We start from the raw sequence: 16,173 nt of genomic DNA, 5'->3' as shown, positions 1-16,173 counted from the left end.
AATAATTTTAAGTTTAATCTCTATATTTTAGCTTTTATTTCACCTTTTTATAGGTTTTATTTGAGAAAATTAAAAATCACACAAAAATATTCACATTTTTAGAGTATTAAATTTCGTCCCAATTTGCAAAAGGAAAGAAAACTCACAAAAAATATGTTTTTTTTCTTCTAACTTTAGTATGTTAGTGATTCTGAATTATTTTAAATAATTTTTAAATTAGAAGTAGATAATTGTTGTTTTAATTATAGGAGTAGTATTTTTATTTTCATCTATTAATCAATAAAAGAAATCAAAATTAAAAAAAGGAAAGAAAGAAGATTTAATTTGGACTATTTTTTCTAAAATCTTGCTTTGTTCAAATGTCCAAGTCATGGGCCAAATTGGACATGCTCTTGAGTCTAGAGATTTGGAGACACGAGGCGGCGTCAACGAGAAGCTAGAGATTTGGAGACATGCTCTTGAGTCTAAAGGTTTCAAGTTGAGCAGGACGAAGACGGAATACCTCGAGTGCAAATTTGGAGTTGAGCCGACGGAAACGGGAGTTGAAGTGAGGCTTGACTCTCAAGTCATTCCCAAGAGGGGTAGTTTCAAGTACCTTGGATCGGTTATTCAGGGGATCGGGGAGATTGACGAGGATGTCACACACCGTATAGGGGTGGGGTGGATGAAGTGGAGGTTAGCGTCGGGAATCTTGTGTGATAAGAAAGTGTCACTGTTACTAAAAGGTAAGTTTTATAGAGCAGTGGTTAGGCCTGCCATGTTATACGGAACTGAATGTTGGCCGGTAAAGAACTTACACATCCAGAAGATGAAAGTAGCAGAGATGAGGATGTTGAGGTGGATGTGCGGGCATACAAGGATGGATAAGATTAGGAATGAAGATATTCGAGAGAAGGTGGGCATGGCCCCCATGGAGGACAAGATGCGGGAAGTAAGACTCAAATGGTTCGGGCACATTCAGAGGAGGAGCACTGATGCACCGGTGAGGAGGTGTGAGCGACTGGCTGTAGTGGGCACGCGGAGAGGTAGAGGGCGACCTAAGAAGTATTGGGGAGAGGTGATCAGACAGGACATGGCGCGACTTAGGATTACTGAGGACATGGCCCTTGACAGGGAATTATGGAGGTCGAGCATTAAGGTTGTAGGTTAGGGGAAACTTGTGAATATTTCTACAGCACAATAGAGTGAGATTAGCCAGTTAGGATTTAGACTAAGAATGTCATTGGTCGTCTATTGATGCAGGGCTTTACCTGCTAGTTTTACTATACCAGCCATCTATTTCGTATTTCGTATTCTGTATTTCATATCTCTTATATTGCTGTTATTTTATTATGCATTTTTATGGTACTAATATATCGGCTCCTGTTGCTTTTTTGAGCCGAGGGTCTCCTGGAAACAGCCTCTCTACCCTTCGGGGTAGTGGTAAGGTCTGCGTACATATTATCCTCCCCAGACCCCACTTGTGGGATTATACTGGATCGTTGTTGTTGTTGTATTGTTGTTGAGCCCAAATAGATTGACCCATCAGCTCTTTTAGAAATAAAGATGAAATCGCAGCCGTTAAAATGCTTTCAATCCAAAGGCTGAGATTCATTTCTCGCTCTCATATGAAATACACATTACATCCAAACCCTAAACCAATTTCCGTACACCTCTAAGCTAGACGCACCCCCCTTCTGATTTTTCAATCTCTTTTCTCTCAACTGGAGGAGACAAAAAACGGACACCACACAAAAAGGGAACAAAAATCACCTTAGAGCTAAGGCAAAAATGGAGCTGCTCTTCTTTTTCCTCCTCAAAAAGCAGCCACAAATTTCATCTTAAACCACCCAAACTCATGTCAGTAAATACCCATAAATTCACTGTCAAAATAGTCTTAAACCACCCCAAATTAGTCCTTCTCCTTCATCCAAAATCAGCTCCTTAAAGCTCACAAAAACAGCCCCCAAACTAGCCTATAAAACGAGCCAAAAACCATTTCAAAAAATACTCAAAAATAGCAGGGAAAAACAGTACCAAACGGTCCTAAAATTGGCCTGAAATTACCCAAAATAGCTCCAAGCACGAGCTGAAAAGCACCTCCCAAACCCAGCTGGAAAACAGCCCCCAAAAGCCCTAAATTTCAGCCAAAAACTGACCCCTTTACGCACAAAAAACAACAGCCTCAAGGTTGAGCTCGAGTCCGTCGAGGTCGGCATGGAAGTTCTCCGATCGATGGTTCCTGCTGGTTGAGTTCACTTGTTGCTCATTTTGGTCGTTGTCTCATTTGGTCTATTGAGTTACAAGCTCTCAACTTCAGATTCATTAATAAAGTCCTTAAAAGAAGACTTACAAAACTAGCACTGTTGATGCAAACTCATCTGCCATACTGCGGGCAAAAGAAGTTCCAGCAAATTTGCCCTCTCAATTTCCTAGTTTTGTCAAGTATATGCTCCATTCACATGTCAGTCGTGGACTTTGGTTGGTAAGTAAAATTTTTATCTTGATAGAATTAGAACAAATTGAAAATTTTCTTGGTGATATAGTCTTTCTTTTGATATTTCGGTACAACAGAGTTTCCCAAGAAAATTTTACGATTCTTATTTGCCAAAGCATGATGATACTGTTGTTTTGGTGGACGAAAATGAACAAGAATTTGCGACCAAGTACCTTATTGATAAGAACGAATTGAGCGGGTATAAACATCGTAGCTTGTTTGTAGCTTGTTTTAGGCGTTGTTGACATCCAATTTTATCTCTCCTTTCTTCCAAATTATTTCTTTGAGCTGCTAATATTCTTTATTATGTAAGAATATTTATTTTACTATTTTATCTAATTAGTATCGTTATTTTATTATTCTATTTTGTCGTTATCATCATTAGATAATGTTATTATTATTATTACTACTACTACTATTACTATTATTATTATTACTACTACTATTATTATTATTATTATTATTACTACTACTACTATTACTATTATTGCCCGACGACGATTTTATCTCTCAAATAATTTCATTCAACGCCAATCAACTAATAATATTCTCCTTTACAAATATTTTTCATTGTATTGCATTGTTTCTACTCTTATTTGTAATATATTTATTAGTGGTTATCTACTAAGTAGATTTTTACAACAAAAATTTGTAATTATTTAAACACTAGCAAATTATTTAATATAAATATTTATTACTAAGCATATCAAGATTTAAGATTCAAGAAGCCCAAATAAAAGATGAAGAAGAAAGAGATTTAGCCTTTTCCATAGCCCAAATCGGAGGCCCATACCCACCAGCCCACCTACTCTACTTCTTTTCCATGTCAGCTCCATATAAGCCTCATGTCAGCGCCACATAGGCCCCAATGGTCTAAAACACACGCCAACTAGCACACCCTTCACTCACACTCTGACCCCACATCTTCTAGAGAATTCTATGTATTTTTCTTTATTTTTATCTTGTTTTATTCTAAGCCTAATTTGAGCCATCCATTATTTTAATCCAATGACCAATATTTATCCCATCAATTAAATCCAATTTGCTAACCCTGTTCTCTCTCTCCTAAACCAATAGACGCTTCTTCTCCTCCCTTTCCTCTTCTTCACAAAATTCCATCCTTGCTCAGCCATGGCAGAACTTGCCATTACCATTTTTGAACAAGAAGTTCTGCACCTCATTTAATTTTCTTCAACATCAATGTTCAAATTTCAAACATTCAATAGCTTTCACTCAATTTCGAAATCCCGCCCATATCAAGAACCCTAGAAATCAGCCTATAAATACCCGCCTTTGAAAAGATTTTCGACCAAGTTCAACCCCCTCCTTTAACCTTATGTTTTGGACCCCCCTAAGAATCCTTAAGCTTCAGCCCCTCCTTTAACCTTAAGCTCAGAGCCGCCCACTTTCACCCCCAAAGTTGAAAGCTTCAGCCGCACCTCTCCCTTAAAAATCCTTAAGCTTCGGCCGCCATTCAGAAGCTTATACTTTTACTACTCTAAAAATATTTTTCTAAAACCTAGTGTTATCATTTTGCGACCTTTTAGCTTCTATTTAGTTCTCTTTTAATCATAACATATCCATTAATTTGCTCGCTTCAACATTTATTAGTTGTTTGTAGAAGCGGGTTCGAGGTCGGAGCTCAATAGTGCATCTAAGATCCGCACCTCAGTTCACTGCCCTGCAAAAGGTCGGTATCTTTCTTCTTGTTTCGCTTCTGGAATTTTAGTGTTTTAATGTTTCAGTATCTAGTTGGCAATGAGCTCTTAATTTATTTATTTTTTGATTAATTATCTGGGATGTTTCTTGTCGATTTCTGATTAGTTAATATGGATGAAAGGCTCGTATGCTCTGTTGTAAAAGAAATACTAACTTTTATAGGTTAACTGATGTATATTTCCTTATTATAAGGTTACCCGGCCTTAGATTTTGTTTGAAACTTAGAGACCATGCTTATAAAATTTAATTAGCTCTGAGCTAGTCGCAATCAGTCCCTTTTAGTTACTGTCGAAAGCAAATAATACAATACAAGCCAAGTAATCCTCTCTTATTGTTACACTAGGCTGAAGGCTTATTTATAGTGTTTGCACCTGTTAGTGACCTGTTATGACTGGAGAATTTCATGTGTTTTAACGGAACTGATTTTCGAGATCCTTTCTTAAGATGGTGTCATTGAAGTATAGAAAATGTGGCTATAAGTTAGTTTGGTTTACCGGACAAAATATCTACTATAGATTTTGACATAAGGTTCTCTTCATGTTATAACTTAATAAAGATCTAAGCTAAATGACCATTAAACAATAGTAGTGTTTAGTCTCGTTGAAATCTCGCCATATAGACTTATCTAGGGATCGCATTTGCTGTTATTGTTTGGCCTAAACATATGAACATTTATCCCCTTTCATGTTTGTACCTGAAACACCAACTTGTGAAGCCTTCATGGATCTTTTATAGTTTGTTTGTTAAGATCCTTAATTAAAAACTCATGCTTATGTGGTGTGCTTGTTTGTAAAATACAAGAAGCTCTTCACTGTTTCTCATAACTGATCCATGTAAGCAACCTCCACTTCCAATCAAGAGGTTGTGAGTTCGAGTCTCCCCAAGAGCAAGGTGAGAAGTTCTTGGATGGAAAGATGTCGGGGGTCTATTAGGAAATAGCCTCTCTACTCCAGGATAGGGGTAAGGTTTGAGTACACACTACCCTCCCCAGACCCCACTAAGTGAGATTATATTGGGTTGTTGTTGTTGTTGTTGATCCACGTGTGTGTCCTCCTATTCGTAGCATTGATGTTGTCTTTATTACATGTAGTATGATTGTCTAATTATGATGTAGATGAAACCCGTTAGCATGTGTTTATTAAATAACCTTGTAATTTTTTGCTGTCGTAATCTCTTATACCTTTAAGAATTAAGTTTAAGTGTTGTTAATGGCTTAAAGAAGTGTAAATCCCACTTTGTTTGTTAGGTTGATCTAAAAGGGAAAAACTTCAAAAAGGCACTTAGAGCGCTATTTTAAAATGGAATTGCTTATATGTAGCATACTACTGTTTGTTTCGTTCTATTTCGTGGAATATTTCAGATTTGAGGAGATAATTGTCATTCTTGACTTGTATGTTTTATCGTCACATATAATAAAAATTAAGTTTTTCTCTAATTCTCTTTTCTTCTTCTTTCCTTTTGCATATATACGTGGAGCAAAAAATGGAGTCTCACTCGAGACTCAGCACTACCCGAGCATGGAGTCATCATATCGCATATTCCTATAAATGCACCGGATAGGGAAAAAACAAGCGAAAGCGTTCTTTTTTTTGTGTTATCATTCATTTTATCTATCTTCTTTTTATGGTTTATTTATTTGTGTGTTTGGGATTTGTCTTACACTTAGCATAAGATTAACAGTGAAGTCTATTTAATCATCCAGGATCCTGGTCTTATTATTAATAAACCTTTTTTTCATCACATAGAATAATGCATCTAGATATGAAGACTTAAAATCAGTTACTAATTGGAGTTTTATTCTAGAAGCTAGTTAGGTGATTTGTTAAACATCCTTAAGGAAAATCAGCCTTTGATATTTCCATTATAACCAAAATTGATTTTTCTTTGCTTAAGTCCTTTAAAAGGAGTTTTACAAATCGCTGCGTATTCCAACAAAATCCAAATCCAAATTGGTTTCAAACTTGCAACAAATCAGAGTTTGGCAATGGATTTTCGCTTGATTTTATTCCTATATTTTAATCTTAAGTTTGGTTTTGAATTACTCTTTAAACCATTTCAAAAATTACTTCGCATCTAGCTTTTGCCGGGCACTTTTTTTTCAATCATTATAAAAGATTTTAACCACTTCACATTAGTTATTTTATATTTGGTCTCACATTTTTTTAAAGCTATTATTTAACGTAAGTTTGGCCGGTTACTCGTAATTAACGGATCACATATGGTGCTTTTATAACCTTCCCTATAGGATTAATTAGAACCCTTACCTCTAATCTTAAGGTTAAGCATATCGTAAAAATAGAGTTAACTTTAACCATTATTTAGTATATAAGTGTCCTAATTCACCTCTAAAATAATTAGGTGGCGACTCTCTTAATTAATTAAACCTCAGATTTACCAATATGTTATACTCTAATTTGACCCGTGTTAAAATGGGGTATAACAACTTGGCGACTCTGCTAGGGATTCTAGATTCTAAACCATAACAAACTTAGGTTAATAAAAATTGATTTGTGTGTTTGTAATTGTTTATTTATATGAATTGTTTATTCTTATTGAATAAATTGGTTATTATATGAATTATTTATTCTTATTGCCTTATATAAATTGTCATTCCGTTTCACTTCATCCACTCCTGGAAAATTCACACAAAGCACACACCTAGCGGTTACGTGGTTTGCGGCCGTGCACTTTTCAAAAATACCTTTTAGGGGAAAGTTCGTGGGTAAGTCGATCAGCGGTGCAGTCGACAGTCACGAGCTTTCCACTCTCAAGTTATCCGCTTGGGAGAAGACCAATCTAGAAAAATCCACTCTTAGTCAACCTAAGATAGAGCTAAACCAAAACCCTTTTAAGAGCATCCATCATTTTTATCCTTAGGTGATTTAATACCCGAGGTGTATTAAATCCATTAGTTAACCTTACCTAAATGTCCAAGTGGGGTTTTTAACCCTAAGTGACACCTTATCACGTATATGTGCATCATTTGAAAGGTGAATATGCCCATTATGTGGACCATTTGCTCTAAATTAATTAAATCCTAGGTAAAGGAGCATGACCAGCTTTTTATGATATGTATGACAACTTTCGAATAACACAATAACAAGAAGTTTAGACATGACAAAATATATTTTTATTATACATTCTTTTGATGAAAATATATTTTCTTTTGATAAAAAAAATCTCGTTTCGATTATTGTCACTTTAATTGAAAAAACTCCCCTATATACCCCTTTCAGGTAAAAATGTGACGACCTGGCCGGTCGTCTTAAGAATTTACGCCCTCATCTCATATTAACTGCTTTCTCCATGTTTATTTCTGCTATTTTGATTTGCCGGGATGTTTGGTTTTGAGTTTCGGAGAGTTTTAGGACACTTAGTCCCTAAATGAGAGCTTAAATATTGGAAATTTGACCGTAGTCGGAGCAGTATGAAGACGACCTCATAATGGAAATCCGATGGTTCTGTTAGCTTCGTTGGGTGATTTCGGGCTTAGGGGCATGTTCGGATTGTGTTTTGGAGGTCCGTAGCTAATTTAGGCTTGAAATGCCGAAAGGTCAACTTTTGAAGTTTCCGGTCCGATAGTGAGATTCTGATATGAGGGTCGTAATAGAATTCCGGAAGTTGGAGTAGCTCCGTAGAGTTGAATGTGACGTGTATGCAAAATTTCAGGTCATTCGGACGAGGATTGATAGACTTTTTGATCGAAAACGTATTTCTAGAGTTTTGGAGTTCTTAGGCTTGAATCTGTGGTTGATTCGTCGTTTCGATGTTGTTTTAGGTGTTTTAAGGATTGGTATAAGTTTGAACAGTGGTATTAGACTTGTTGGTGCTTTTGGTTGACGTCCCGGGGTCCTCGGGATGATTTCGGATGATTGACGGAAGGATTTTGGAGTTTGGAGTTATAGCTTCAGTTGCTAGTTTTTCTGTCATAACCACACCTGCGAGTGTAGGACCGCAGGTGCGGCGCCGCAGAAGCGGCTCTGTGGTCGCAGAAGTGGAAATAGGGAGGTTCAGCAGAAGCGGTACCGCATCTGCCGATGGGGAGTCGCAAATGCGGAAGCTGGTCTTAAGTGAAAGGTCGCAGGTGCGGCCATTATTCCGCAAAAGCGGAACCGCAGATGTGGTCCCTTGACCGCAAATGTGGTAATAGCTGGGCAGAAATATGAAATTTCGAGGGTTTAGTTTCAAAAGTTAGAAATTCGATTTGGAGCTCGAGAGAGGGTGATTTTGAGAGGAAATTGAAGAGGAGGTCATTGTGTAACAATTCTTTAACCCTTTCTAGTTATATGGCATCAATCTATAGTTAGTTTCATCATTTAATTTCGGATTGGAGGTGAAAAAGTGGGAAAAAGTTGGAAGAAAGTTTTTAGACCTAGAATTCGACTTTTGATTGGGAATTTGACCTTAGATTTGGATAATTTTGGTATGCATGAACTCGTGAGAGTGTGAGGATTCTGAAAATATAAATTTTACCCGATTCCAAGACGTGGGCCCGAGGGGTGTTTTGGTCATTTTACCAAATTTTGCGTATTATCTTAGAATTTAATTGTAGAATCAGTTACTTGAAGTGTTATTTACATTATGCAATTGAGTTGAATAGATTTGGGCCATTTGGAGTCGAATACTCGTGGCAAGAACGTGATTTCGAGTTGATTTTGAGCTGGTTCGAGGTAAGTGGCTTGCCTAACCTTGTGTGGGGGACCTTCCCTTTAGGATTTGGTATATTTGGTAATTGAAATGCCTTGTACGTGAGGTGACGAGTGTGTACTTGTACTAATTATTGGAAATTCGATTTTCATTAAGTAATTACTAGTATGTTTTCTTTCCTGTTTTTATTACCTGCACTATTAAGCATGTTGTTAGCTTAGGAAAACATGTCTAAGTGACTTAATTGCTTTACTTGCTCAAACTGCCTTACCTGAATTCTATGCAGCATGCTAGGCTAGAATTACTTGTTTGCCTTAATATGAAATTTGCCATTTCTGAATATTTTCCTATTGCTGTTGTGTATTTACATTGGGACTATGGATATGGGATTCCGGTAGCTCCCCCTTGTCTGTTTATTTTGGGACTACGGATATGGGATTCCGGTAGATCCTCCTACACAGTTATATGGAACTACGGGAATGCACCTGGTAGATTCCCCTAGTACTGGGTATTTACATTTGTGACTACGCAACAGGATTCCGATAGATCCCTGCGCACTATGAGTTGGACTATGGGACGGGATCCTAGGAGATCCATTGGATATGTATATTTGGAACTACAGGACGGTATCCTGGGAGATCTCCGATTATTATTTTGGTGTTGAACCGTATTTCTTTCTGTGTTTACCTTGTCTCTGTAATAATTGTTGTTGCCCTTTATATCTTGTGTTACTTTTATTGTTGTACTTATTTATACCGTTCTGTTCTACACTGTTGAACTTTATATTTTATTTAACCTCAGTAGGGACCTGACCTTCCTCGTTACCCGACCGAGGTTAGGCTTGGCACTTACTAAGTACCACTGTGGTGTACTCATGCCCTTTCTGTGCATGTTTTTCATGTGCAGATCCAGGTACCTTGACTCAATCTTACCATCCTTGAAGCGATGCGACCCTTCAGAAACTTTGAGGTATATCTGCCGCGTCCGCAGACCGAAGAGTCTCTCTCCATTCTCTCTTGTAGTTACAACCCTTCTGTATTTACCTTGTTTTAGACTATTCCGGAGTTAGAGCATTATGTAGTATCCTTAGCTTGTGATTTATGGGTTTCCGAGTTTTGGGAAAATGTATTAGTTTTGAGGATTTATATTGTGTATGCCGAGCAACACTTTTAAACGTTGTTATATCACACTATTTCTATTTTAAATTGTTTTTTTCGCAAATTGGTTTATCTTCCGTATTTTAGGCTTACCTAGTCGTAGAAACTAGGTGACTCACGATAATTCACGGAGGGTGAACCGGGGTCGTGACAAAAAAAGAGGTGTGACGATATATATTTGGCTCAACAAAGAAACGCTTATATGACTTCCAAGACTGAATAAAACTACTATTTCGCTTTGCAAACACACGGGGCAAGTTCTAGACTCAAATGTAATGCACAGAATACACAAAAATCTCTCACACACATGGCACATAACTCACTCAGGATTGGACTCATCAAAATAGTCTAGTCAAAGCAGTTAAGCAAAGTTAAGATCATACGATTTAAGGTACTTATGCAAGAGTCAAAAACTGAGCCTAAGCATCACAACCAAAATACTCACTATTCTCAAGGTATAAAAAAGTCAAGAGATTGTTTCAATTCAATTCATACCACAATGGCTCCTATTCCTAAAAAGTTAAAACTAACTACACCCGGTTCAAGAGAAACCCTTGGAAAAGAATCGCGACACAAAGAAAAACCAAGGGGGAATTACTACACTACCTACAAAGAAAATCTTTTTTTCCTTTTTCTTTAGACTTAAATCCTTCAAGAAAACTGTCTAGGAGATCCATCGTCGAAAAAGTCCAATTTTTCTGTTTTTTTTTCGATTTTAACAAAAACTCTACACTAAGAACGAGTATTACAACTAAGCTAAAATAGCACAGAAACTTACCCAAACAATATCCTCATCCCATACTTATAATTGTGCAATGTCCTCAATGCACACTATAAATAACAAGAGGTAAAAGAGACTCCATGGTAGGCTAAAGGCCGGAGCAATAGCGGCTCACGAGGTACTCAGATTTCCCCCAGGCATGGTCCTTTGTGTGGACACCCCATACTTAGTTCTCACCATCTAGCTCGCTTTTGCACACTTCCAATGGATTTGCTTCCTATGCTAAAAATCCTACAAAGTCAAAACAGACACTACAAAAATAACACAAAGAGAAGAAAAATTAAAACTAAAAGAAAGCAGTAAAGCTGGGTTGCCTCCCAACAAGCGCCTAATTTAATGTCACGACACGACTCAGAATCTCGTCTAGTCATTGGCAAGTTACACCTTAGACTTCTGGCGATTAAAGTCACCTCCATAATAGTGCTTTACTCTTTGTCCGTTCATAAGAACGTTCTCTTGCCACCTAAGACGCGCAACTCAATTTCACCATGTGGAGTGACTCTCACTACCTCAAACGGGCCCGACCATCTTGATTTGAGCTTCCCCGAAAAGAGTCTCAGCCTCGAAACAAGAAAACCAATTGGCCCGATTCGAACTCGTGATGATGGATATGCTTATCATGCCAGCACTTGGTCTTTTCTTTATATAACTTGGCATTCTCATATGCGTACAAGCGAAACTCATCAAGCTCGTTCAATTGCATCAACCACTTTCTACCCGCTAAATCTACATCAAAGTTCAGATTCTTTGTCACCCAATAGGCTTTGTGCTCAAGTTCCATCGGTAAATGGCATGCCTTTCCATAAACTAGCTTTAAGGGGAGGTTCCGATTGGAGTTTTGTAGGCGGTTCGGTATGCCCATAGAGCATCATCAAACTTTGCAACCTAGTCTTTCCTACTTGCACTAGTTGTCTTCTCCAGAATCTACTTTATCTCTCTATTTGACACTTCAACTTGTCCACTAGTCTGAGGATGGTAAGCGATTGCAACCTTATGTTTGACCCCGTATTTTGCTAAGACATTGTCCAATAGCTTGTTATAGAAATGGGTGTCCCCATCACTTATCATCACTCTCGGGGTGCCGAACCTTGTAAAGATATGATTTTTCACAAAGTTGACCACAACCTTGGCATCATTGGTAGGAAGAGCAATGGCCTCCACCCACTTTGACATAGAGTCAACGGCCACCAAAATGTACTTACACCCACTGGATGAGGGAAACAGACTCATAAAATCAATCCCCCACACATCAAAGATTTCAACCTCCATAATACCATGCAATGGCATCTTATCCCTTTTTGTAATTGTTCCTGTTCTTTGGCACCTATCACACCTCTTCACGAACTCATGGGCATCTTTAAACACCCTAGGCCAATAGAAACCTGATTGCAACACCTAGCTGCTAATTTGTCACCTGCATGATGACCACCATAAGGCGATGCATGACAGTCATGTAAGATATCATTTATTTCAGATTCAGGCACGCATCTTCTCATTAACTAATCGATACAAGATTTGAACAGAAATAACTCATCCCACACATATGATCTCACATCTCGCAAGAACTTCTTTTTAGCATGAGGTTCCAGATCAAGCGGCATTTCCCTGTTTGCCAAATAGTTCACAAAATCTGCATACCATGGCACCTCCCCAGCAGTAACAACCAATTTGCTCATCCGGGAAGGTTTCCTTGATGACATCTCCCTCAGCTACATGATTCCAAGTTTCTAACCTGGACAAGTGATCAACCACTTGATTCTTTGTTCCTTTATGGTCTTGGATCTCCAAGTCAAATTCCTGCAAGAGTAAACCCCAATGGATTAGCGTTGGTTTAGCATCTTTCTTTTCAAACAAATACCTGAAGGCTGCATGGTCTATGTAGACGATGACTTTGGTGCCAACCAAATAGGCCCGAAATATATCAGACGCCCACACTACAGTAAGCAACTTCTTTTCTGTCACAATATAATTTATTTGAGCAGGAGTGAGAGTCTTGCTTGGGTAGTAAATGGAGTGAAATATTTTGCTCCTCCTCTGGCCCAATACGGCCCCAATGGCACCATCACTAGCATCACACATCAGCTCAAATGTCTTGATCCAGTCAGGAGCCACTCTGATTGGTGCGCTCACTAACTTCTTTTTCATCTCCTCAAATGCTTTTAGACAAGCATCATCAAACTTGAACGACACATCCTTCTCTAACAACCTGCACAAAGGAGAGGAAATTTTTGAGAAATCCTTTACAAATCAGCGATAAAAACCTGCATGTCCCAGAAAACTCCTAACTCCTTTCATTGAGATCGGTGGTGGCAACTTTTCAATTGCTTTCACCTTAGCCTTGTCAACTTCTATTCCATCTTTGGACACCTTGTGCCCCAGCACTATACCTTCACGCACCATAAAATGGTACTTTTCCCAATTCAGTACCAGATTAGTCTCCTCGCACCTAGCAAGCACTTTAGCAAGATTGGTCAAGCATTCATCAAAACAAGGACCAAACACAAAACATTATCCATAAAGACCTCCAAAACCATTCCACCATATCGGTGACCATTATACACCTCTGAAAAGTTGTAGGTGCATTACACAACTCGAATGGCATTCTCTTAAATGCATAAGTGCCATAAGGGCATGTAACAGTGGTCTTTTCTTGATCTTTCGGGGCAATAGCAATCTGATTATACCTCGAATAACCATCAAGGAAACAATAGTATTCATGTCCGGCTAACCTGTCAAGCATTTGATCAATGAAGGGGAGAGTGAAGTGATCTTTTCGTGTAGCATTATTCAACTTCCTATAATCTATGTATATTCGCCAACCAGTCACAGTCCTGGTTGGGATTAATTCATTTTGCTCATTCACTACAACAGTCATACCCCCCTTTTAGGTACATATTGAACATGGCTTACCCACTTACTGTCGGAGATAGGAAATACTATACCTGCGTCAAGCCACTTAATCACTTCTTTTCTTACCACCTCTTTCATGATTGGATTTAGGCGGAGTTGATGTTCCATACTAGGCATGTCTCCCTCTTCTATGAGTATTTTGTGCATACAGAATGCAGAGCTAATACCCTTTATGTCAGACATTGTCCAACCAATGGCATGTTTGTGCTCCCTCAGCACTCTTAAAAGCTTTTCTTCTTGTAATTTAGACAAATGAGAAGAAACAATCACAGGTAAAGTGTTAGAACTTCCCAAATATGCATAATGAGGATGAGATGGTAAGGGTTTAAGTTCCAATTTTGGGGCCTCCTCAACTGAGGGTTTAGGGGGCGGGCCGATTGGCCTATCCAGAGGCTCAAACTGGGATCCTTCTCTTATGTATTCACAAGATGCATCCAAAATTTGCAACATCTCCTGAACCTCTTCTTCAAGTTCCAAGTTATTGAACAACATCAATGCCTTTTCTAGTGCTTCTTCTTTAAATGCACTTGATTCTACGGCTGGTTCATTTATCTCCTCCACAGAAATCATGGCCAGGTCCACATAATGACGAGGCAACTGAATTGCTCGAAATATATTAAAGACTACTTCTTCATTGTCCACCCTCAAGATCATATTACCTTCTCGGACTTTGAAAATTGCATCTCCAGTGGCCAAGAGAGGTCGTCTCAAGATGATAAGAAAATAAACTTCCCAATTTGTAGCAAGATGTCCTCAATTACCCCCTCAGGATAAACATAAGATCTATCAGCTAATTGTAGCATCACCGTGGTGGGTCTCGGAGCTCCTAAGCCCAATTGTTTGAACACTGGCAATGACATCATATTGATACTTGCACCCAAATAACACAAGGCTCTACCCACATGGATTTCACTAATCCTCACGGGGATGGTAAAACTACCCGGATCCTTAAGCTTTTGTGAAAGCTTATGTTGAATCCTGGAAGTGCACTCCTTAGTAAGTGTGACGGTCTCAAACTGAGTTAACCTCCTCTTATTTTCCACTATATCCTTAATATATTTTGTATATTTTGGTATCTCACAGAGCATGTCCACCAAAGGGATGTTCAAGTGTATCTGCTTCAGCATATCTAGAAATTTGTGAAACATGTGGTCATCATTCTTCTTTCTCAATCTTTGAGGAAAAGGGGGTGGCACCCTTTCTGATATGTGCTTAGACTCTATTTTGTTTCTCTCATCTACCTCTACAGGTTTTGGCACTCTTTCTTCTTCAAGCCCAGACTGCTCCTTTTTCTTCTTAAGCACTTCTACCAACACTCTCCCGTTTCTCAACATCACTGCATTGACTTGAGGATTTTTCTTTGTATCACTTGCGAGAGTTCCAGTAGGTCTAGTATTCTGAGTGTTAGCCATTTGCCTAAACTGCCTCTCTAGATTTCTAAACTCTGTGCACAATTATTGATTATCAGCCAAAACTTTCTAATTGTCTCGCAAGAGCTTTTTCATCATGTCAGTCAAACTCTCTTCTGCTTGCTGTGGGGGTTTAGGTGGCTGATTGTAATTAGCTTGAGGCTTGATAATCTAATTTCCACCCCAAGAGAAGTTAGTATGATTCCTCCAGTTCGGATTGTATGTGTTACCATATTGAGCATTTTGATTCATCAGCCCTCTAGCTTATTGCCCCACATAGTAGATGGATTCAGGATTCACAGGGCATATTTCACTTGTGTGACCTTTACCACATAACTCGCAGCAAGTAGACATCTGTTGCACATGTTGCATCTATTGTGCTTGGTGCATTGTCATTTTGTTCATCTAATTTGCTAATCTTGCTATATCTGCCCTCATGGCTGAGAAATCATCAAGCTCAATTACACATGCTGCCTTTTGTTTAAGTGCTCTTCGTGATTATCATTAGCAGTAAAACTATTAAGCAGGATCTGGATCTCACTATACGGTCTTGCCATGCAACTACCTCCATATGTGTAGTCAAGATTCATCTTTGATTCCAAATCCAACCTATCAACGAAAGTGTGACCCAACACCTCATCAGTTTGACAATGATGTGAGCAGTCTCTGAGTAGCTTCTTGTATCTTTCCCAAGCTTGACGAAGAGTCTCGCTATCTCGTTGTTGAAACCCAAGAATCTGGCTCCTCGGGGACTTTGTTTTCTTAGTGGGAAAGAACTTCATTAAGAATTTCCTTGCTACATCATTCCAAGTGTTGATTGAGTTTGCGGGCTCCTTTTGCAACCATTCCTTAGCTTCCCCAGCAATGAAAAGGGAAACAGTGTCAGCCTAACATAGTCTTTGGAAACATTTGGATAATTGTAAGTGTCCATAATTTCCTGGAAATTCTGAATGTGCCTTTGTAGATCTTCATGAGATAGACCCACATACTGCTCGGTGGACTGAATCAGTTGTACCATGTACTGTTTGAGTTCAAAGTGACCCGTGATATCAGGCTTCACAATAGCCTGAGTCA

General features: G+C 38.6%; 1 protein-coding gene and 1 long non-coding RNA gene across 2 annotated transcripts; one reads left to right on the top strand and one right to left on the bottom strand.

Moving 5' to 3' along the window:
• The first annotated feature begins 760 nt into the window (after nt 1-760).
• LOC107816315 (uncharacterized) lies at nt 761-5,921 on the top strand. Its single transcript, XR_001654911.2, has 2 exons — nt 761-2,464; nt 4,088-5,921. It is a non-coding gene; the product is annotated as an uncharacterized LOC107816315 (long non-coding RNA).
• Nucleotides 5,922-14,397: 8,476 nt separating this feature from the next.
• LOC107816313 (uncharacterized) lies at nt 14,398-15,102 on the bottom strand. Its single transcript, XM_016642010.1, has one exon. It carries the CDS (start codon nt 15,100-15,102, stop codon nt 14,398-14,400), a length of 705 nt encoding a protein of 234 aa, XP_016497496.1.
• Nucleotides 15,103-16,173: the final 1,071 nt, after the last annotated feature.

Source organism: Nicotiana tabacum, chromosome 1 (genome assembly GCF_000715075.1).
Source record: "Nicotiana tabacum cultivar K326 chromosome 1, ASM71507v2, whole genome shotgun sequence".
Lineage (NCBI taxonomy): Eukaryota > Viridiplantae > Streptophyta > Magnoliopsida > Solanales > Solanaceae > Nicotiana > Nicotiana tabacum.
Note: the sequence above shows the minus strand (reverse complement) of the source record. Positions and strands in the feature narration are given on the sequence as shown.

Bases quoted from the DNA above. Each gene is read 5' to 3' on its own strand.
- LOC107816313 (XM_016642010.1), bottom strand. From the start codon at position 15,102: ATGGCTAACACTCAGAATACTAGACCTACTGGAACTCTCGCAAGTGAT.